Consider the following 24,334-nt stretch of genomic DNA (forward strand, 5'->3'; position numbering starts at 1 on the left):
CCAACCTTGTGTAGGTCTACAATCTTGTCCCTGACATCCTTGGACAGCTCTTTGGGCCATGGTGGAGAGATTGGAATCTGATTGTTTGTTTCTGTAGACAGGGGTCTTTTATACAGGTAACAAGCTGAGATTAGGAGCACTCCCTTTAAGAGAGTACTTCTAATCTCAGCTCATTGCCTGTATAGAAGACACCAGGTAGCCAGAAATCTTGCTGATTGCTAGGGGATCAAATACTTATTTCACTCATTAAAATGCAAATCAATTAATAACTTTTTTGAAAAGCGTTTTTCTGGATATTTTGTTATTATTCTGTCTCTCACTGTTAAAATAAACGTACCATTAAAATTATAAACTGATCATTTCATTGTCAGTGGGAAAACGTACAAAATCAGCAGGGGTTCAAATATTTTTTTCCCTCACTGTATCATGAGTATTGAGTTTTATATAACAAGCCCACCAAGGTCAGATGTTCAAAGATATTAGATCACACTCCATTTGTTAAAATAATGTAGGTAACCACACCAGAAGAAAAATTCTAACATTGTAGTAGAAGTTCAGCAAAGTACCAGAAAAATACAAACTCTATGTAACTTAAATAATGATTTTCAGTATGGTTAAAGTGACATATCATATTATATTGCCTAATGTGCCCCATGAGAGTTCATAAAAGTAACGGTTCACTGAAGTTCAAAAGTCACTGTAGTCAATGACCCATAAAGTTGGCATATAAATTCTTAGGCATATCCGAAGGCAAAATCCAGCCAGCTCATAAAACTTGACAAGACAGCTGAAGTAATAAACTCAGACAAAAGAAAGTTGAAAGTGACGTTTGTGTGCATGATGTGCCATCTGAAAGTTCATAAGGTAACACTTCACTGAAAGCAGAAATCACTAGTAGGTGGTCAACAAGTAAAGCAAAGCTGAGCAACAAAGCCAGTGCCTTGCTACATGTTTCTTTACCACTAGCAGGCAATCTTTTCAAGCCATCTGGTGTTGGCAAGTGATATGGCTAGTATAGGGGCTAAATATAATGCCAGGGGACTTGTACAAATTATGTACATCATGTCAGCACGTTTAGGACATCACGACCTATAAAAAAAGTCATGACAAATACATGCCAGGACATAATTTTACACAAAGTCTACACAAATTCCCTTGCAAAGAGCAACTTCCCTTGCAAAGTGAAGAGCCTATTTGCCTATAGTAAATCAATCAAAACAGTACCTACAATGCACTAGTCTTCTCTACAACCTATTGTTAATCAGCCAAATAGAGACTAATGTAAACAATGCCAGTATTAGGACGTTTCTCACAACCACCATTCAACCTGCCTTGGACATTCAAATGTCATTAGTGAGACAGGAAAGAGAGAAAATAAGTTACATATTGCACATAGTATACTTTTACTGTCCTCCTATTTACTTGTGTAAAGCAACATATGGTTGTTGCTATGGTATAGGGGATTCCAGAAAACCTTTACAGTGTTTGTTGGATAGTAGCCATATTTTACGTTCTGACTTGCCTTCTTACCTAGATTTGATCTTTAAAATGTATCTTCAGCCCCATTTTTTCAAAATTTTAAAGCGCAAGTATGAATTAGATTATTTGTCAGTTGTACTGTTTGCTGTGATCCCATTGTAAAGATTTCCCCTCATGTTCTGTCTTGGTAACAACACAAAGTCAAGGAAAGTCTGCCCAACATGGTTTTACAGCAGTAATTTAATGAAAATCTCCAACAGGGACACAGACATCAATTAAGTGCTCTTTTCAGTAGAAAAGGGAAGGCTACATCTTTTGTCAGCTTTTTGTTGATGTATTTGTCCCTATTGGAGATTTCCCCTTGTTTCCTTTTCAGTGGGAACGTTGTTACCTGGATAGGAATTGAGAGAAAATCCTCCAACTGGGCCAAAGACAGCAATAAGGACTCTTTATCACTCAATTCCAACATATAAAAAAACTTTTACTTACACATACATTATACCTATTGTTATTTTAAATACGGTATATCTTTTAGTATTTTAATTTTTTGTGTGTTTACTCCTTCCAGTAAAGTACATTAAATGACATAACACATTTTGGTTTCTGTAAGCACAAGTAAAAGCATTGGCTTTCATAGTCATAGGGTGTGATTAACTCATAAAGCATATTTTTCATATATCAAACTGAAACTGTGTTCACATTAAACACCAAACCATGCACATGACTGACTGAAATAATTGGAGCTTTTTTTTTTATCACTGACCTAAGTTAAAAAAAAATGTATTTCTTTAATATACCAACTCCACTTAGCATTTATTTGAAGTGCTTACACTTTAAACATATTCAACAAGCATTGAGAAAAGCAGTGGGTAAGTTATGAAGGTTTTACTGCAAGCTACATTCCTTCTATTATACAAACTGTCAATAAAAGTTATTATTCAGGCACGCTTTTGCTATAAAACTTTTGCTAAAAAAAAAACTCCCATGTATGAGTTTTACAAAATGCAGGTTTTGCTTTTAAAGTGGTTGTAAACCCTTACATATACCCAGTGAAGTGACTGACTAGCTTCAAATGATACACAGAGATTAAACAAATCCTCCTACATAAATTGTGCCTGTTTATTTGCAGTCATTTGTCCTGTACAGCCTTATACTACTCAGGGATAAAAAGGATTTTTCACAGAAGCACAAAGCACAGGTGGGGCACTGAAGTTACTTACTGTACTGCTCAACAAGAGAGCTGGTTATGGGAAGGGACACACCCTCTCCACACAGCACACAGAAACGATGCAGAGCTGAGAATATCAATCACAGGCTGTGTGCTGGAGCCCCTCTCCCCTGTCACCTTTTTATCTCTTGGAGTCGGGAAAACCAGTCAGAAAGGAACTAGATAGCAGACAGAAATAACACTTGGTGCTTTAGACTGAGACAAGTAAACACTATAGAAAGATGTGCTTTGTTCATATTTCATGTCAGAGGTTTACAACCACTTTAGCTTGAAAGTTAAACACCTGACTTTGAAGAAGTTACCTGTCAAAGGTGTATTATTTACTGAATCTCCCCAAGGGCCTATGTCAATAAGCATTTGTTTACCTCAGCTGGGTTTTGCCGTACCATGCAAGTCAGAAGGAGTTCAACTACAAGTTACATGCACCTGTCAATGTATTTTGAACATTTGCAGAAGTGCCTTAAATTGTCAAACTGATTTATTTTTGATATCCTAGAAGAAAAGCAGCATGATATGTGTATGATGTGTTGCTCTTATTTATGTGTCCATGAACTGTGCAGGGACATGCGGTGAGGTCAGTGGCTGGTAAGGCACTGGCTAGCATCAGAGCCACATACACACAGTTTACATACGCTGAGATCGTTAGAGCGAGAGCAATAGTTCTAGCGCTAGACCTCCTCTGTAACACTAAACATCTGTAAAAAATGTTTTAAAGCGTTGCCTATGGAGATTAGTAGTGAAGTTTGGTGCCATTTCACGAGTGTGCAAAATTTTAAAGAGTGACATCTTAGATATCTGTTTACTTGGCGTAACATCATCTTTCACATTATATTAAAAAAATAAGGTTATCTTTAGTGTTTTTTTTTTCTTTTTTATTCATGAAATAGTTATTTTCCACAAAAAAAAATGCATTTGAAAAATTGCTAAGAAAATACTGTGTATTTCTGAGTAATTTTCTAGTAAAAAAAAAAAATATGATTATTACATGTAGGAGGGAAGTGTCAGAATTGGCTTGGGTGGCAAGGGGTTAATTACCATAAGTAATTTATAAATAATTATATATTGTTTTTAAGGTAATTTACTATATTTTAAAAAACTGTACTCAAGCAGGTGGCTTAATGGACAAATTACTGAAGTTTGAAGTTATAACTTTCAACCAGTAATTTCACAATAAATAGATAAATAATAAATTATTATCTAATAAAATATAACACAATAATATATAATTTAGCCTGTACCTTTTCAACAGCATCAGTTTCTCCCTCTTAACTGTGTGAGAAAAACATGGGCTTATGGGTAAATCTTAAACCCATAAACCCATGTGTTTTCCTTGTAATTAAGAGGGCTGGGCTGGAAGACACATGCCCCTTCTATGACACTCCAGTGCAGCATTTTTATTGGACAGCTGGGGCTAATGATACTTTACGATTGGTCCAAGACTCCAAGCTGTCCATTGAGCTCAGTGCCTCTGGCAAGAAGTGAGAAGAGGCACTGTGAGCTCATCCTCAGTCTGCTGCAGAGTGTGCCAGCTTGTATTTAAACTGGCCGCTCTGCATGTAGCTTCTGACAGGCTGTGCAAGGAGCCCCGTATTTCCGGAACCATAGGTCGTAGGAACCCCAAATTTTTACAAGTGGTGAAGTAAGACTTAGGCTACCTACCCAAAGTGACCTCAGGTCGCCGAGCTACGACCCTCAAAACTCAATTTTATTTTTTATTTTTTTATGTTCATGGCTCTGCCTCACCTACCTCCCCTGACTGCACGTCCCTGGAAACTCCTGCTACTGTGTTTACCCTTCTTGGAATGCTGAAGTCTGCCAAATATACTATTATATTATATTATATTATATATTATATTTAATTTGACTGCAGATATACTGGACTTTAGCAGAATGTAGCAATGCAGATAGAACTTGAAAATACAGATTATGGTTCTTCGGGAACAATGGGGTTTCCATTAAAACATAGCACCCTATTTTAATCAACAACACAAAAATATAGTTATAGAAGTGATCAAAACATAATACCAGTTTAGTAGTTTTTACCATTTAGATTTGTAGTGCTTGTGGTAAAAATGAGTGGTCATAAAATATACACAGATTGTGCATCTTACTATCTTATATTTCTATTTAAGTTCAAACAGGTGGCCGTGTGATGACAGAAGAAAAGAAGTTTGTAACTTCAGATTCCCCACGTATGTATTCTATCTTACGCCTTGATTAAATGTTACAGAAATATATGCCTTGTGTGGCTATAGATGTTACACAGTCAAGAGTTATTTCACATTAATCTTCATAACTGCTTTCATCTTTTAAGTCTTCAAAAGAGAGATTTTTATTGATTACCCTTACATTTATCTAGTAGGTGCTGAAACAAAGAATAACCTCACTAATTGAAAAGCACCTAAAATAAATGTATAATAACATGCTAACATTTGCAGCATGATAACCACCGACAGCGAAAAGAAAAAGAAAGCCACTTACCTGGTGCAATAATATTTCAATAATCTCTTTGCTGTTTTTTATGCACAGGTTAGATATGATTAATTTAGTAATTAATTATAAAGTATTAAAAATTAAATTTAGGTATCTGCCTAAGGGTACAGTAACAAAACACCACACATAATATACCTCCATAGTATTGTACATTAGTTACATTGTAACTTTTTTTTAATAGATTAAAAGTAGGAACAATTGTAAACATCCATGCTAAGAGCATTGTTTTGCAATAGCCAGTCAGATTTCAGCTATCAATAGTGTAGAGAAAATCTACACAGAAATTTTCCGACAACAAAATCCGATCAGACTTTTTCTGATCGTGTGTAGAGAATTCCGTCTCACAAAGTGCCACGCATGCTCAGAAAAAATTTGGAGAGGAAAGCTATTGGCTACTGGCCTCTAAGTAGTCCCGTCGTACGTTACGAACGTCACCTCGTTCTGAACTATCGGATTTTCGGACAACTTTGTGCGACCATTTGTATGCAAAACAAGTTTTGGCCAAAATCCTTCGGAAAAAATCCAATGGATTTTGTGGTCGGAATGTCCGACCGTGTGTATGGGGCATAACAGGTAGAACAGTTAAAAGGGCCTTTTATATCTCAATGCTAAGAATGCACTACAGTAAAAAAAATCTAGCCTTTAGAACAACTTTAAATAAGATTATGATTTCATTATTGATTCTTTGTTAGGATGAGAAAACAGAAATTCCAAATAAAGGTAAAATGAACATTAAGCTTGTAGAACAGAAATAAATTCCTCATGGAACCTCTCATATTAGTCACTGCCCATGAGGAAGTTCGCTGCCTAATGAAGACTACTACCACACCCATATACACACTAGGGCCAGGTTTAGAGAAAGACAATTAATTTTGCTTTTGGATTGTGGGAGGAAACACATTTAAACAAAGAAATAATATACTTCACAGAGGAGCTCGGGGAAAACCTAGGAACCAGAGCTGCAAGGTGAGAGGGTTAAAGACACACCACCATTTAACTTGCAGTATACTTGTTTAGTGCACAGACACAGAAATGTACCTTTTTAGTCATTTTGAGACTCATTTGGATTAGTTGATGGTTGATTTACTTCTAATAACTTTTTATCTTTATTAAGGGTGTTCTATTAGTGCGGTTGCTGATGTGGTATTCCTTGTGGATGGCTCTTGGAGTGTGGGGAGAACAAACTTCAAGTATATTCTTAGCTTTATGTCTTCTTTGGCTTCGGCATTTGATATTGGAGAAGATAAGACAAGGGTTGGTGTTGTCCAGTACAGCTCAGACACCAGGACAGAGTTTAATATGAACAGATATTACAACCAAGCTGACCTTCTGGCAGCTATTAAAAGAATACCTTACAAAGGGGGAAATACAATGACAGGTATGTGCTTTTCTGGTTGTTTTTTTTTAAAGATGTTCAATATATATTCTCAGCAGCTAAAAGTACTTTACATTCTATTGTAACTATGACCATAACAATTCTTACTCTTTTTCTTTTTGATTTGTTTCTCACTGTCTTTTTTTTCTGGCTATTTTTCCTGTAATGTATATTCATCTTATGTGTAATCAAATTTTAGGTGAAGCCATTGACTACTTGAGAAAGAATGCCTTTGTCCAAACTGCTGGGGCCAGGAAAGGATTTCCAAAAATAGCAATAATCATTACTGATGGGAAATCTCAAGATGAAGTAGAAATTCCAGCAAAGGAGCTTCAGAACTTAGGAGTAGAAGTTTTCACATTGGGTAAGAAGATCTATTTATTTTATTATATCCAGCAACTCTGTACAGCTGAGTGTTTTTGCACGTTGGCTATATTAATTTAATAATGTATATTTTACTTATTAAATGTGTAATTCATTTACTTAAAACACACAATGTTTGCTGGTTCACTGGTGACTCATTTGTTATAACAAATGGAGTTTACTTGGCAAAGTTTTCCAAATATGAATGCATAAATGCCAGCAGAGTTATACACAATCAGGAGCAGCCTGTATATTCTTCTATGGGTGAAAGCACCTAAAATATGATGAACATAATTCACTAAAATGGTGTAGATTGGTGAATCACTTGCTGACAAGAATGGTCTGAGTGGTTTGCTATCTGGCCAACATGGTTACATAGTTAGTAGGGTCCATCCAGTTCAACCTGAGTAGTGTCTACAATTGTCCCTATCCCTGTACATTGCACACTTACATTGGTCCCTACCTTCAAGGAGCCCACAATCCAAGGTCCCCATTCATATACTAGGGCCAATTTTGGACAGAAGCCAATTAACCTACCTGCATGTCTTTGGAGTGTGGGAGGAGGCCGGGTGCCTGGAGGAGGCCCACGTCGGCACAGGGAGAACATGCTAACTCCAGGCAGGTAGTGTCGTGGTTGGGATTCGAGCCAGCGACCCTTTTTACTGCTAGGGGAGAGTGCTAACCACTACATCACTGTGCTGCCCCCTCCTTCTTTCTTACATCAACAGCAACGACCTTGATGAGAAGACAGGCTAAGACAGGCCACTTTGTTATGCATATATAAGAACATTAAAAATGCAATCTATGACTTATTCATGTGATGACAGTTTTCTTCATTTCTTCGCTTAGGTATAAAGGCAGCAGATGCAAAAGAGCTAAAGCAAATGGCCTCCTTACCATCTCTAAAGCACGTTTACAGCGTTCCTAACTTTGATGCTATTGTTCAAGTACAAAATGAAATTATTTCTCAAGTTTGCTCTGGTGTTGATGATCAGCTCAGTGATATCACTAGTGGGGATGAAGGTGAGTGTTATATGTGTATATACATATATGTTTGCTAAATATACTGTGTGTAAAGATGTTGATCATTGTAGTCCCCTGTACAGCAGATCTCATACTGGGAGAGGTAGAAGCAGCATAAGGATCAGATGTGCTGCAATGTTCATGTTCTAACAGGGAACATGTTGATAGGAGGAGAGATCAAAGTGACAAAAAGAGCAACTCATCAATTTGTTGTTTCTGTTTCAACCTCTTCTCTTAAGTTGTATTACTTTATTACAGTACAGAAAAGTCAGGACTTCAGGCTGGCTGTTCTGTTTGGCAGAGCTGTATAAATCCCAGAAATGAATGGACAATAATACAAATCATTTGGAAAGTAAAACGGCTGCAATACAAGGGAGTTACCCAAAGTAATGCAAAAGAGGGCATAACTTTTTTTATTAACTTATGTAGGTCATTCAAATGTCACATGTTGGTAAAGTAACTCTTCCTGTATAACAGCTCTTCTTTTTTATTGCAGGTGAATAATGGATTCCAAGCAGAAGCAACGTGCCATCATTGAATCAATGAAGGAGGGGTGCAGGTTGTCTGACATCCACAGAGGGCTACAGAATGATAATGGAGATGACATCATTTAACCTTCTTCATTCATCTGTGCACATGGCTCTTGTCAATGGTTTAATCTTCATAAACATTCCGTAGCCTTCTGTGGATGTCGGACAGCCTGCATCCCTCCTTCTTCAAGAACTCAATGATGGTATGTTGCCTCTGCTTGGAATCCATTATTTACTTCCAATGAAAAACAAAAAGAGTTAATAAAGAAAAAAGGTAACTTTATCAACATGTGAACAACCTATGTGTGTGCATTACTTTTTGTACAGCTCTCGTATTTGTATTTTTTTTTTTTTTTTTTTTTTTTAACAGGTAAGTTTTTATTTATCACCATTAAATGAATGAAACAAACATTGGTACAATACAACAGCGCATTGCACAACACAACATAACAAAGTGTTAAGTGTACAATCGGTTAAACAGACTTACAAATTAGCTGATGAAGGTCAAAAGGTATAGGAGAGGAAATAGGGCAAAAGGGAAAAAGAAGGGGAAGAGGAAGAGGGGGGGGAGGGGGGAAGGGGGGAAAGAGAGCAAAAGCCAAATCTCCAGAAATAGCTCATAGTGATAAATAATTCACAGCAATACCGCATTTTGCCCGCAGCATTCAGTAATGATCAAGTAAATACAGGAGAACATCCCGAAACCCACAACCACCCTTCCCGCTAGTGACCCATCTACACTCCCACCCAAGACCCCCAAATCTTATCAAATTTGGACGGGCACTTACGACTCATGTACGTCAACTTATATAGTGGAAGAGCGGAGTCAATCAACCCTTTCCATTGTGAAATCCCAGGGGGGTCCGCCCTCTTCCAGTTAAGGAGAATAGTCTTCCTGGCATAAAATGCCGCATAAAATACAAACAATTGTCTATATGTACCCACCACTACTCTGTCACATACCCCCAACAGCAGGACCACAGGGTCCAGCCCCACCGAGAGGCCCCCCACCGAATTCAGCACCCCCACCACCCCCCTCCAGAAGGTCTGAATAGCTGGGCATTCCCACACCACATGCATAAATGTCCCAACCTCCACACCACATTTCGGACATCGATCTGAGCTTAGTGGGTATATTCTCGAAAGTCTCTGTGGAGTGTAGTATGCCCTATGAAGAAACTTCAGTTGAATGAATCTGTCGCGCGCAGAGATCATCCGGGGAATGTAATTCTGGATGCCCTCCTGCCAGTCCTCCTCATCCAGTGATGGAAGATCAGACCTCCATTTGCGAAAAAGCGCAGACTCCGTCTCGGGTTCCGAAATGGAGAGCCTAAGGTACAGGGAGGAGAGGACCCGATCCGCATATTTGGATATGAGAAACTTTTCAATTTGGTTCGAGCAGACCGAGATTGGGGCAGGGAATTGGGCCCGCGACGCATGGCGCAGCTGCAGGTATCGAAAAAACATCTTATTCGGCAGCCCAAACTCCCTCTTGAGGGTATCAAAGTTTAGGAGGACCCCCCTAGGCATAATCTGCTGTATGGTCGTGATGCCATATTTGGCCCACAGGGCAGGATCCGGGATAGATTTGAAATGGCTCAATTGTGGATTGCCCCACAGCGGCGTATGGGGTGAGACCTCCAAAGGACCATTAAGTTTCCTCGACACCTGCATCCACACACGCACCGTCGCCGCCATATTCGACGTGACCATAGGGTGAGCTTTAGGGCCCCTAAATACCAAATTACTAAGCGCAGCATAAGACCCCAGGATGGCCGCCTCTAGGTTAACCGACGGATTGGATCTCGATTGTACAAACCACCACCGCACTGTCACCAGTACCGCTGCCCAATAATATTGTTTCAGGCATGGCAAGGCCAGGCCCCCAGCCGAGAGAGGCAGCTGGAGGGCCAGCCTCCCCACCCTGGGCACCGCTCCAGCCCAAATAAACGTATTGATCACCCGGTCTGCCCTGAGGAAAAAAGAATTCGGGATCGGGGTAGGGGTGTTCCGAAAAACATACAAGAACTTTGGCAAAAAGGTCATCTTCAAGAGGTTAATTCTACCCACCGGTGACAAGGGCAAAGACTTCCACATCTGGCACCTAACAGTCAGGTCGTCTAAGATAGGGTACACGTTGTCAGCTAGATAGAGCTTAGGATCTCCTCGCACCAGAATCCCCAAGTAACGGAACCCCTGAACAAATTTCAGTGGCGTCGGCGTAACTTCAGCACGAGGATCCTGAGGGAGTGAGAACAACAAGGATTTATCCCAATTAATTCTAATTCCCGAGAAGGAAGCGAATTCCTCCATAATACCCAAGGCCCTCTGCAAGGAGACAGATGCATCAGGTAGGTAAAGAAGTGCATCGTCCGCATACAGCGAAATTTTTTCTTCAAGGGGACCCACTCGCAGCCCCACAAATGCCTCCGATGCCCGTAAAAGAATGGCCAGGGGCTCTATGGCTAGTGCAAAGAGGCCAGGGGACAGAGGGCACCCCTGTCTCGTACCTCTACCCAACGCGAACTCCTCCGATACCGCACCGTTGGTTCGGACTCTGGCCACGGGGTGATTATAAAGCAGCCGAATCCAGGAAATAAATTTAGGGCCAAAGCGAAAGCGCTCCAAAACTCCCCAGAGAAATTGCCATTCGACAGAGTCGAACGCTTTTTCTGCGTCGAGCGACGCAACCACTCCCTGTCCTTGTCCCGCCCTAGCCCTAGAAACGTGGGTATAGAGGCGCCTAATGTTAATGTCAGTGCCCTTGCCCGGCATAAAGCCCGTTTGATCACCATGAACCAGGGTCAAAATAACAGAGTTAAGCCGATTTGCCAAAATCTTTGCCACTACCTTCGCATCGACATTAAGCAGAGAAATTGGGCGATAGGAGGAACAGCACTCAGGGTCCTTATTCGGTTTAGGGATAACGACTATCACCGCCTCGGACATCGTGGGGGGCAGACTCCCTTCAGTTAGCATAGTACGGAGTAGGGCGTGAAATCGCGGCGCAAGTGTATCAGCGTGCGTTTTATAGAACTCTGCCGGCAGGCCATCCGGGCCCGGCGTTTTTGAGCTCTTGAGGGAGACAATAGCCGCCTGAACCTCCTCAAGAGAGATCGGGCCCTCCAGGCGGGTACGGTCCTCATCAGAGAGCTGCGGGAAGTCAACCCGGTCCAAAAAGTGACCAAGTGCTTCCAGAGTAAAAACCTCCCTAGGAGCATAAAGGGCCTTATAAAATTGTACAAATCGGTCGTTAATTTGAGAGGGGTCTGAGATCACCTCATCATGTTCTCCTCTGATCCTGGCGATATGCGCCACAGAAGCCCTCTCCCTAGCCAACCAGGCCAAGAGTCTGCCCGTCTTTTCCCCCTGTTCAAAAATGCGTTGCGATTGGGCCAACAAGATCTTCCTACTACCCTCTGTCCTGAGCAAAGCAATCTCCCTGTGTATCGACTGCAAGGCAGAATAGGAGGCTCCGCCACCCCCCAGCGTGTACGCTCTCTCAAGCTCCTGCGCCCTAAAAGCGTCCCAGAGCACCGTGGACGTCGCGGTACCAGCATTTACCCCCCAGTAAGCACCCAATTCCCCCTCCACCGCCGGGGCAACCCGCTCGTCCGCCACCCAATACCCGGAAAGCCGCCACATGGCGGGGCCCAAAGTGGGGCCCACCTCCAGCCGCAGCAGCATGGGAGCGTGGTCTGAAATACCCCTAGGCAGGACCTCCACACCAACCGTGCGGGGCAGTAGCAAAGCGTCAGCCAGCAGCAGATCAATCCTTGAAAAAGAAGCATAAGTGGCAGAGTGGCACGTGTATTGCTTGTCAGTAGGATGTTTCCACCGCCAGATATCAGTGAGCCCGTAAAGATCCATCCAGGTCATAAGTGGGGAGCTCTGACCCACCCCCCCCCCGAAACCTATCTAGGGAGGGGTTCGGGGTCATATTAAAGTCACCCGCCATCAAAATAGCAGCACCTGGGTACAGTGCCATGATAGGGGTCAATTTGTTAAGGAGCTCCATGGTAGCCGGCGGGGGAACATAAACACCCAGCAGCAGCATCTCCAATCCATTACACATGGCATGGATCACCACATACCTGCCACCCGGATCCAAATGGAGATCCAATAGGTTGAATTGAATAGACCTGTGCACCAGAACACTGACCCCCCTAGCATACACAGAGTAGGTAGAATGATAATATGCCCCAACCCAGGGTTTCTTAAGGGCCAGCGTCCTTCCACCCGCCAGATGAGTCTCCTGCAGTATACAAATCTGTGGAGAGTATCGCTTAAGATACGTGAAAACCAGGGAACGTTTGAGCCTCGAGTTGAGGCCTCGCACGTTCCAGGACAGAATGGTTAAAGGAGCCATAGACTCATCTCACAGAAGTGGACACGGCCTCCCAGAAACCACAGCCCAGCACCCAGGAGACCCCCCAACAGCCCACAAATCCAAACCCCCCCACCCCCCCCCCCCCAAAGAACCTCCCCCCCCCACATCAGTAAATAGACATTTCCAAAATTCCTCCCCTGACACATCAAAACTATACCAAGAATCAGACCTCAGCAACACAGATATACATAGAGAATAATACTTACAAAAGAATGTCCTGAACACAATACCCGAAACCCCCCCCCTCCCACCCCCCACCCCGACACCACCCCCCAAACTTCGGTGTGTCCTAACCCCAAACCAAACCGCCCTGGTAATAACCATGGGGATGCATGAAAAGATGAGCACCATGAGTGCAACCGTCTGAGCACCGCAAGTCCAGCCCAGTCCATTTGTCGGATAAAAGGGCCCTGCAGAGGCATGATAGACTAAGTTCAGTTCACCCGGCCGTAGCCGGGGGCAGATTCTTGAAAGAAAAACTGTTGCAAAACAAAGGGAGCAAATCGCCACCAACAAAGGAAAGTCATAGTCAGAGTAGGCTCAGGCACAGTATAGACAGTCAAACTGGAAATAAAGTGGTAAAACACCGCCATTGCCACTAAGCGGATCTCAAGCCGGCCCATGCCCATCGAGTCCGGCTAGGGCTCCGTTCAAATTAAATGTAGGGTACAGGTGGAAGGCAAACAAACAGCACCCTAGGGGCAGCTCACCGATCATCCCTGTTCCTTGGCAAGGTTTCCAACCAGTTCGCAGCATCTTCCGGCGATGTGAAAAAACGAACCGTCTCACCATCTTGTACACGAAGTCGGGCCGGGAACAACATACTGTACTTAATTCGTCTATTGCGGAGGTTCAGCTTTACCTGGTCAAATGATCGGCGTAGCTTCTGGGTATCAATGGAATAATCCGGGAAGATCATCAATCGCGCCCCCTCATAGGTAAGAGCCTCCACCTTGCGTGCCTCCCGCAACACCAAATCGCGGTCCCTAAAGTGGAGAAGGCGAAGAATGAAGGTACGTGGAGGAGCCCCCGGAATGGTCCGGACGGCAGGCATTCTGTGTGCCCTCTCCACCGTGAAGAAACTTGAAAAGGGTGCCTGAGGCAGGAGCTTGCGAAGCAGGTTCTCCGTGAAGGTGTGGGGATCTGCTCCTTCCGCTCCCTCAGGTAGTCCCACAATGCGAAGGTTACTCCTTCGATTCCTGTTCTCAGAATCTTCCGCCCTACTTTCCAGTATCTTCACCCTGGTTTGCAACGTTCGGAGTGTCCCGGAGTGATCTCGCAGTACGTCCTCAGAGTCACCCAGCCGCCGCTCCGCCTCAGTCAGCCGGGTGCGGAACGAATCCATATCCCTTCGGACAAGGCTGATATCGAGCTGCACCGATTCGATCTTCCCCGTCAGGGTAGATTGGCAGGTGGTGATAGCCTGCATCAATGCCGCAAAATTCGACTGCTCCGAGAGCGCCGGGTCCGGATCTTCCGACGGGGACGCCATGCGGGCCGCAGGCTTCGGGTCCGGAGATAGGCCGGAGTTAGGCCGCGGCTTAGATTTGGCCGATGCGGGGGTCCTACGGCAACCGGAGCTACCCCTGCCCTTGGTCATCCCCTCCCGGGACCGTGTGCACAAGGGTAAGCTGCTCCACGAGCGGTATCTGCAGGGCTAGGAGTCAATTACAGCGGATGGTCGGCGGAGCTCTCAGCAAGTGCGTCCGCTCAGTCGGCCATCTTGGACACGCCCCCCCCCTCGTATTTGTATTTTATTTGTGTATTTAGCTTTTTGTCTGGAGTTAGGCTTCAAATTCTATGGAAACCAAATCCATTTTTAAGCTTTAGATATGGAAGGATTGAAATCCCTATCAGGTTATTTTTATACCTGTGTACTGCTGGAGAACATTTCCCTTCACTTCTTGTCCTGGAGATACAAGAAATGAAAGCATATATATGGGAAGTAAATTAAATTTCCATCTTAGAGAGCTGCCCTAAAGTGGTTGTAAACCCTTTTTTGGGACTTCTACCTATAGATAAGCCTAGAATAAGGCTTACCTATAGGTAGTGGAAATATCTCCTAAACGTGCACCGTTTAGGTGATATTTCATCTGTAGTCTCCCGATAAAGTGAATGGTATATGCGTGGGGAAGAAACGAAACTTCGTGCTGTTTCTTTCCTAGCGTGTGCCGTTACTGTGCTCATGTGCGGCATATAATACATTTTTACTGGTACATACTACACTATGAGTCTTTTATGTCATATACATCTCCCCATATTGAGAGTGGAGGCGAGGAGCTGAGATTACCAAGAGCCGCCTAACGACTGTGGATTTGTTTGAGTTCCTCCCCTACAGCGTATTCGGCTTTTCAGTTATTTGAAAGCCCAATTTTTCTGATAAGCAGCTACTCCTTACCTTCACTTCATCTGACAATGTGGGAGTTTTTTGGGTCTGCATGTCCTCTCTATAAGAACCGTTCTAGGAAGCATCGCCTCCTTTAAATGCACAGTTTTTTGGACTTTTTATAATTTTTTTTGTTTATTTGTCTGTACACTTTTTTATATTTGGACTGTTTTTGTGGACTAATCTTGAACACATTTTTTATATTTACTACTTTGCATTTATGTTTCACATATTTATGATATGCGCTGCACTTTGGGTAGGTTGGTATCTGTTGGCCTATCCTGTGCCAGCAGGTGTCTTCTCACTTTTTTTGTACATTGGTCTTGTCTAACACGGACTTATATTGGTTTTTCTATTAAAAGTTGAAAATACAAATATTTTATGCAATACTATTCACAGCTTACTTTTTTGTAATTTACTTTTTTTTTTTTATGTGATTCTTTTATTGATGCCATTATACAGTAGGTGCTGCTGGAATTATCCTACCCTTTATTTAAAATGTTCTTATTGTGGGACCTTTAGGTATAAATAGTGTCATTTTATGAACAGTGACTGCATAGCGAATAAAAACAGACCCATTTTAAACATGTTCAAACCTCTTGACAGTCTTTTTGACAACCACATAGGGAACACATTCATTTTCATATATTTAGAGGCACAAACACCTGTGTGTATTTTGTTAGCCCAAATAAAGCAATTTATAAACTGTTTACTTTTCTATTCCAGTTGTGGATCCTCCTTCAGATTTATTTGTAACAGAAATTTCTTCCAAATCTATGAAGATCACCTGGAAGGCTTCTCCAAGCCAAATCACAGGCTACAGAATTCAGCTTACTCCAATGCTGGCAGGAAGTAAACCTCAGGCTGTGAATGTTGGCCCTAAAACCACAAGTCATATTCTGAAGGATCTTTCCCCAGATACAGAGTATGAGATTAATGTATTTGCAATGAAAGAACTTACAGCGAGTGAGCCAATCTCAACACTGGAAAAAACCCAGGCAGTGAAAATAAGAGTGGGTAAGCTATTGACTCTATGCTGTGTTCCTTCCTGTTTAAAGAGTTTCTTGATTCCTTTAAGGAAAAACAGAAACTTTAATTATGTTTTTACTTGGAATAATATACAAATAATTTAATAAACATGGGTATCATTTTTCACAGAATGTTCCGGCGGTGTGGATATAAAAGCTGATGTTGTTCTCCTTGTTGATGGCTCTTACAGTATTGGTGTTGCCAACTTTGCTAAAGTCAGAGCCTTCTTGGAAGTGTTAGTAAAAAGCTTTGACATCTCACCCAACAAAGTGCAGATCAGTCTTGTACAGTACAGCAGAGATCCATTTACAGAGTTTGCACTGAACAAGTATGACAAGATTGAAGATATTCTTCATGCAATAAATACCTTTCCATATAGAGGGGGCTCTACCAACACTGGCAAGGCTATGACTTTTGTCAGAGAAAAGGTGTTTGTCGAGAACAGGGGAGCAAGATCCAATGTCCCCAGAGTCATGATACTTATCACTGATGGGAAATCATCTGATGCCTTTAAAGACCCAGCCCAAAAACTCAGAAATTCCGATGTAGAAATCTTTGCTGTTGGTGTTAAGGATGCAGTGAGAACTGAACTGGAGGCAATCGCATCACCACCAGCGGACACCCACGTTTACACTGTAGAAGATTTTGATGCCTTCCAAAGAATCTCTTTTGAATTGACACAGTCTATTTGTCTGAGAATTGAGCAAGAAACTGAAAAAATAAAGCGGAAATGTAAGTAGCAAAAGTGAAGTTAATAATAATAATAGGTTTAAAGGGCTCCAATGCTAATGCTGTGACAGAGAAACACAATCCACAGATCTGTGCAGTGTGTTAAGATATAAGTCAGATATCAGGCATCCCCTGCAAAAAAAAAAAAAATTTTTGGTGAGAAACTCATAATAGGGATTTGCGTCTAAATTGATGCAGACCCTGCAATTTTCCTCATTAGGGCCCTGCAGGTGCAGCAGCTGACTAATAATTATGAAATCACTCTTATTAAATTCACTTACCACATGGACACAGACAAACACATGGGTATTTATTCAGAAAAAACAAATGGGAGGAATCTGCAACAAAATTTGTAAAATCCTTGTAATGTACATAGATCACCCAAATGGGATTTTTTTTTCTCAACAAAAGTGGAGTTACTCTTTAACAACATAAAAATATTTTCTACATGCTGTAATGCATAAGAGCAAAATGTGTTTGCAAAAATCACAAGCAAAACGTTTGATTTCAAATAAATTAGGTTTAATGTACATGGGACATTTTTACAACCTCTCCTGAACGATTTAACTTGACAGATAGTAACCCATGTTTAAAATGTCAGTTTTGCTGCATTTACATGCCGCGTTTAGCCACGTTTGCGTTTAGAAGTGCTTGAAAACATTTTTTTTTTCAAAGTAGCCAAAAATGAAAAACGCCTGTTAACAAAAAGTGACGAGTTACTACTTGAAATGCCTCTAAACTCAGCATCTGAACACATTTTTTTGCTTTCCAAAAAGGCCTCTAAACTCAGCTGCCTAAAAATGACATTAAACGAGCCTGTGCACATGTACTGACAATATAACATTGGATGAGTTCAGGGGCAGCTGAAAAAAGCATCCAACTGCCTCTGAACGTCCATTAACTAGCAGCCGTGTACATGAGGCCTTAATGCTGACCATTGGCCAACTTTATTCTGATCATGTATTTAAGGCGCAAAATAGCAATTATCCAAAATTGTAGACCCATTCATACCATTGTATTATTGTTGCAATAATAATGTATGTAATACATGCTAACATTTAACAAAAAGTGCTGAAAGGTATTGTATAGGGAATATGGGCTGTAAGTCTTAAGGTGACCATATACAAGCAGATATTTTACCAAAAATAGTAGGTAATATTGGTCTTCCCACACTTATTTGGAGTTCCTAACCCTCATAACATGTATGTTTTTTTTAATAATATAGCTAGCGCTTTTAGAGCTGTATAGCCTGTAGGAAATGTTTGATAATAAAGCACAAAGATTTTACAACATGGTGGAAAATCTCAAACTCCTAACATCTGAAAAAAGCCAATAACTCATATAGGTCCAGATAATATTAATACAAAAATGGAGTCTGTTGTTTTGAATGCAAATCTTGAGTTATCCCCGTGGCTCTGGCATTTGACAACTGAATGGCCAGGGCAGGGGAAAGCTTCAGGAGAGGGTAAGGCTCAGTTACCAGAAGGTTAGTTGATGCTTTAATCATGTTTTAGGCCAGGTCAGGTTCACTTGAAAAACTATAATTTCATTTAAGCATGCTTTACACATGTAGTTAATGACAAATACATTTTAACAGGGGCCTTAAGGTTTTTTTTTCTGTAGTAATGTGCAAAAGGCTTAATGTTTTTTTTTTTATGTAACATTTTTCAGCTCTGACACCAGCATCCAACTTAGAGTTCTCTGAGGTCACTTCAAACAGTTTCCGAGTAAGCTGGTCTCCAGGAGCTGATGACGTTTTATCCTACCGTATCCAATACAAGGTTGCTGTTGGTGGGGAAGAATTTATTTTTACTGTTCCAGCTCCAACTACTACTACTGTTCTTACAAATCTGTTTCCCGAGACTACATACGCTGTCAGTGTTGAGGCAGAATACGAGGAAGGATGGAGCACTCCACTGAATGGAGAAGAAACAACTCTAGAAGGTATAGTTGTACACATCATAACTAAGATTTAAAGCTGCTTTTATCAATTGTTTTTAAGAATGGTTATCATAATTAACCGATAGTTTACATCTTTAAATAAATAAAATATACTTTTTTTCAGAAAATTAATGTTTTAAACCTCTAATGTTATTATTGAGACTTGTGATTCTCTGGTATCCAATGATTACCTAGCATAGTGTTTTTTCCACCTGTAATGACTTAAAAATGGAGAGGGTATTACTTAGAACATCCTATTTTGTGTCTATTCATTTTTCTAGCAGGGTCAACTAAACAAAATGTGGGACCTAAGCCTGGGCATTTGAAGTTATTTGTACACACTACTAACAATATCAGTATAATAGTGTAAAAATCTCTGAATATTTGCAGCAGACTTTTTTTGGCATGTATCAAATAGTGGAATTGCATGTCACATAAAGGTGATTGAAGGTGTGGACTTTATTTCTGAATTTACAGTACCCACCACCAATGTCCAAATTATGGAAAATATTCTCTAAATTCCTGCTATCAAAGCCATATAACACAAAAAAAGACCATTATACTGTATGCTATAGTAGCCTTTACCATTGTCACAAACAATGTAATACACTACAGCTGATGAACAAAGTTCTTTACTAAGGAAAGACCAAAGTGTTTAGCATTTATTACTTAAATCACTATTATCAACTGTAGTCAGTAGCCACAGACATCCATAGGATAAACTATTTGTTTGTAATGTACCTATATGAGATGACGGGAATTGCATCTTGCACAATTCCAGACCGAGCAGCCCTAAAAAAATGGGACAGGGGCTGCAAGGGCAATGGAAGGGAATAGGTGCCAGGAACCTGGAACTCAAGGAGTGCTGGTGTCAATTAGGCAGAACCACAGTGGTGAGGGCACCCAGAGTACATCGAATCCAGTGGAGATCAGAGCCAATCATAAGCCCAGTTTAGCAAAGCTGCCCATAGATGGATCATAATTCAGCCAGTTCATCAGGGACCAGCTGAATTTTGATCAATGTATTGGCACTGTGGTTGTACAGAAGTGTATCATCAACTTCAACATCAACAACCACCCTACTGGAAAACTTTCTCTAGATCAGCCTGCAGTGCTGATCTGTGTATTCTGATGGTGTTGAGCTCCCTCTGCTCTCAGAATACAATAACACAGTGGGAGGATTCCCTTATCCACCTCAAATGTGTGGATGGGAGAATTGGGTAATTTTAACAGTCAAACAGGAAGACACCAAATCATGAGCAGGATTAAGGTCAGGGATGAGCAGAGGTTAGTTACGCACAGGCAGTGAGGTACAGAATTGAGAGGCAAAATCTTGGTCAACAATCCACAAATATATCCCAAAAAAAGCACTTAGGATCGATGATGAACCTGATACTGGCTCTTGCGGTGTCCACTACCATTAATATAAATCCACCAAGAGTTATTTTTGAGATATATCTGTAGATTTTATGCTCTTTTACCCATCTCCGAATGTTTTTTTTTTTTTTTCCAGCAGCTGTGCACATTTAGTCATCCTATTCCTGTCCCTGTTGTGCACCAAACCCTGTTTGAGTAGTTGTAAACTCTTGGTCTAGAGTCAAGGCAGAGGTCAGGGACAAACGCAGGACAAAAACATAGACAGTCAAGGATTATGCAGAAGCATATCAGACAAAAGCCAAGTCTGTAATATGGTCAAGCAAATTCAGGATCAGGGATAACAGGAACTGAAGCTGGGAGACTATTCAGCAATAATCTCTTGCAAGGACTAACTTTAGGGACGGTTCATACTTGTGCGATGCGAGAACCCTGCAAATCCACTGCGCGTTCCTGCATCGCACCCGACATGCATGGCAGTTCACACTGCCATATGCAAACTGCTGGGGACATTATATGTTAACGACGCCCCAATTTCAGCTCGCATATCGCACTGTGAACACACATGCGATCGGAATCTGGTCCGAACAGAAAAAGGCTTTGCGTGTTTGGACCGAATGCGGTACGATATCAGCCATACTATCTGTATAGCTGATATCGCATCGCACAGACATCACATGTAATGTGAACAGCAGTGAGCTGCGAATTATATGCGATGTCTGGCATCGCAAAAGTGTGAACCAGCCCTTAAAAACTAATACATGTATGAGCCTGCATTTGAGGCTACAGGTGGGCTTAGATTTCTCAAAGGGAAAGCCCTTTCTTAGGGGAAGTAATTGGCTGTAAATAACTAACCTCCTCAGCTCAGAATCAAGAAGCAAAATGAGTATGAGTCATCCAGAGTGCAGAGGCCTGTCTGGTAATTACATGAGTACAGATTGAGTTATTTGATGTATCAGTTGGCATACCCCCTAAGCATTGCACATCAGCCATAATGCTGCACAGCCCAAGATAGCTTAAAACATCATCTCTTTGTGTGCATATTTAAGAATGTAAAGTTGGTGGCTAGGAAATTTAACAGTGTAATGATATATTAACTGTCTCATAAGCTGTTTTAATACGCCCCTGTTTACAGAAAAATAACTGAAAGAAGCATAGTGAGTCAGCCAGTTAGAATGTTCTATTAACTGCTTGCTGGGAGGTATCTTTGTTTCCAGTATACCGACTTGCAGCTTGTGAGTAAAGACATCTTGGCAGCAATCTTGACATTCTCAACATCAAGTTATGATTGACCTAATAAAGCGAGGCACTCTATTAACTTAAATAACCCATATTAAACAATAAGCAAAGCATTTGTGCTAACAAATGCAAATTTACATCCAAGTTCCACAAGGCCTTGTTCTAAACCAGCAACACATTGACAATTTTGTCATCTTAAGCATTGCATGTTTGAAAATTCTATTTTTGTGCATTGATGAAGTTTCTTATTAGTATAAAGGGTCTGATTTGTGATTATTGTTTTTTTTTTCTGTTCCTTACAGTAAAAGGAGCACCTAGAAATCTTATAGTAAGTGATGAGACCACTGATAGCTTTAAGGTTGGCTGGTCTCCAGCTCCTGGAAATGTTTTGAGATACAGAATTGACTATCGGCCAGTTACTGGTGGAGAAAGAAAAGAAGTAACAGTACCAGGAAATGAAAGAGCGACAACACTACAACGTCTTCTGTCTGACACAAAGTACCATGTATCAGTCACTCCTGAGTATCATTCAGGTCCAGGAAAAGCCTTGAAAGGAAATGGAGCAACCGAAGAAAGTATGTTATCACTGCTCTACAACATTTTGTCAGTCACTCTCTTCTGTAATTCACATTTTTAATCCCAGGGGCGCTGCCAGTAGTTTCTAAGACCCACAGCTAAGTAGTGTAGCTGCTGTGGTAATTATGTTTGATGACATTTAAATAAACCAGTGGGTTAAGCTGACTGTACATACTACAGAATTTGATGACATTGATCAGTTGTCACTAAGTTTATCTCCCAGGACAACATTTCATGACTTTACTATATACTTATGCCTCTGTCCCACACCAACATTTAGTTTTGTATTACCACATAGCATGTGAGCTTTTTTCTATTTATATGACCCTGTGAAACTATCAGATGGAAGGAAGGTTACATATCAGACCTGTGATGGCGTGACAGGGTGTAATAAGCACCCCTTCTTTGGGACACTGTTTGCTCATGCAAATTAACTCTACCCATATGCCAGCCATCAGTACTGTCTAGGTTAATTCTAGGAACATGTTCATGTTAGATCATTCCAAACATGTATAGGAATCATATCCATGATGCCCAAGCTTCTTAAGAAGGGTCTGGATGACACTGTATATCATGCAGCCCAGAAGTTCCTTAGAGAGCATAGGCAATAACGAAAATGTACAATCCCTCTTTGTGGCAGAAGTTTAAGAAAATAACTAGCTGCCTAGAGATACAAAGTAAATGTCACACTAAGACCCCTTTCACACCAGGGCGTTTTGCAGGCGCTATAGCGTTAGAAATAGCGCCTGCAAAACGCCCTAAAGAAGCTGCACCATTGTGTGTAGTGTGAAAGCCCTGAGGGCTTTCACACTACAGCGGTGCGCTGGCAGGACGTCAGAAAAAAGTCCTGCCAGCAGCTTCTTTGGAGCGGTGAAGGAGCGGTGTGTTTACCGCTCCTCCACCGCTGCTCCCCATTGAAATCAATGGGGCAGCGCTGTAATGCCGCTGGCAAAACGCCGCTATTGCGGCGTATTGCCGGCGGTTTTAACCCTTTCGCAGCCGCTAGCGGGGGGTAAAAGCGCCCCGCTAGCGGCCGAAATGCGCCGCAAATCCGCCGCAAATCCGGCGGTAAAACACAGCTAAAAATAGCGGCGTTTTACCGCCGACGCAAGGTGCGGTGTGGTGTGAAAGGGGTCTAAAAAAGATTTTTGCAGTGAAGTTGATGTTAGGCTTTTAAGCAGTGTAGAAAATCACTGCCCAAATGTCAATAAAAGACAATCATGAATGTCCATTGTGCTTTTTAATAAACCAAACTGCCGAGTGCTTTAACCTATAGCAACTGTGTAGAATTTATCATTCAAGGATTGGACTTCAGTAAAGTGAGTTTAGATTGAACGCTTTGCATTGCTGCTTTTAGTGCAAGCATGTGTGTATACAGCTATTCAGTTGAAAGCTCCGTAAGAGAGATTCCTTCATGTCCTGTCTGGTTGTCACCAGGACAGGAGGTAAGGAAAATCTCTCTATATTAAGTAGGGGAATGCTAGGATCTGTATCAGTTTTTTTATTGTTTATCAGGTCTATAACATGTTGCAGATTTGATCTAATTTCCAGTAGATCAAGAAATTGTCTCCAGAAGACAAAATGAGGGAAATTCAGATAGCAGTAAAACCTGAATGGGGTTCAAGACCTTTTCTATCCAAAATGAAAAACTGCTCTGGATATACATACATACATACATACATACATATATATATATATATATATATATATAGAGAGAGAGAGAGAGAGAGAGAGAGAGAGAGAGAGAGAGATACACTTTAATGCCATTAAGATGTCATATACTGTATATTATACCATGTACAGTTTAAAGTATGATGATTAAATAACAAGAACCTCAGTACACCAAATGCATTCTCATGTGTTTTTATCTTTGGATTGACTCAGTTCTAGGAGAACCTAGAAACCTCAGAGTTTCAGATCCATCAACATCAAGTTTAAAGCTGTCCTGGGATAAAGCACCTGGCAAAGTGTTAAACTACCTTGTAACCTACACACCAACAACAGGAGGGGAGCCCAAAGAGGTTACACTCAGAGGAAACATTACCAGTACTGTCTTAAAACAGCTGGATGCTGGTACAACATATTCTCTATCTGTAAACCCACTATACAGGTCAGGGGCTGGATCAGCCCTCAATGGGGAAGGAACTACTCTTGATGGTAAGTCATATTTTACTACTGA

At 41.4% G+C, this 24,334-nt stretch overlaps 1 protein-coding gene across 3 annotated transcripts in view; it reads left to right on the forward strand.

Annotated features, from left to right (window-relative positions):
* COL12A1 (collagen type XII alpha 1 chain) overlaps nt 1-24,334 on the forward strand; it is a 246,833-nt gene that overhangs the window by 32,158 nt on the left and 190,341 nt on the right. For 2 of the 3 annotated variants that reach the window (XM_077487376.1, XM_077487375.1), the window contains exons 5-13: nt 4,840-4,899; nt 6,315-6,578; nt 6,775-6,939; nt 7,788-7,961; nt 15,994-16,284; nt 16,426-17,028; nt 18,697-18,969; nt 21,882-22,154; nt 24,040-24,312. The exons of the other annotated variant lie outside the window; for it this stretch is intronic. In XM_077487376.1, coding sequence (XP_077343502.1) covers nt 4,840-4,899; nt 6,315-6,578; nt 6,775-6,939; nt 7,788-7,961; nt 15,994-16,284; nt 16,426-17,028; nt 18,697-18,969; nt 21,882-22,154; nt 24,040-24,312 — 2,376 coding nt within the window. The remainder of the gene's footprint in view (nt 1-4,839; nt 4,900-6,314; nt 6,579-6,774; nt 6,940-7,787; nt 7,962-15,993; nt 16,285-16,425; nt 17,029-18,696; nt 18,970-21,881; nt 22,155-24,039; nt 24,313-24,334) is intronic. 3 annotated transcript variants of the gene reach the window in all.

This window comes from Lithobates pipiens, unplaced genomic scaffold (assembly GCF_037356315.1).
Source record: "Lithobates pipiens isolate NorthernLeopardFrog02 unplaced genomic scaffold, aLitPip1_a1.2 Scaffold_18, whole genome shotgun sequence".
Lineage (NCBI taxonomy): Eukaryota > Metazoa > Chordata > Amphibia > Anura > Ranidae > Lithobates > Lithobates pipiens.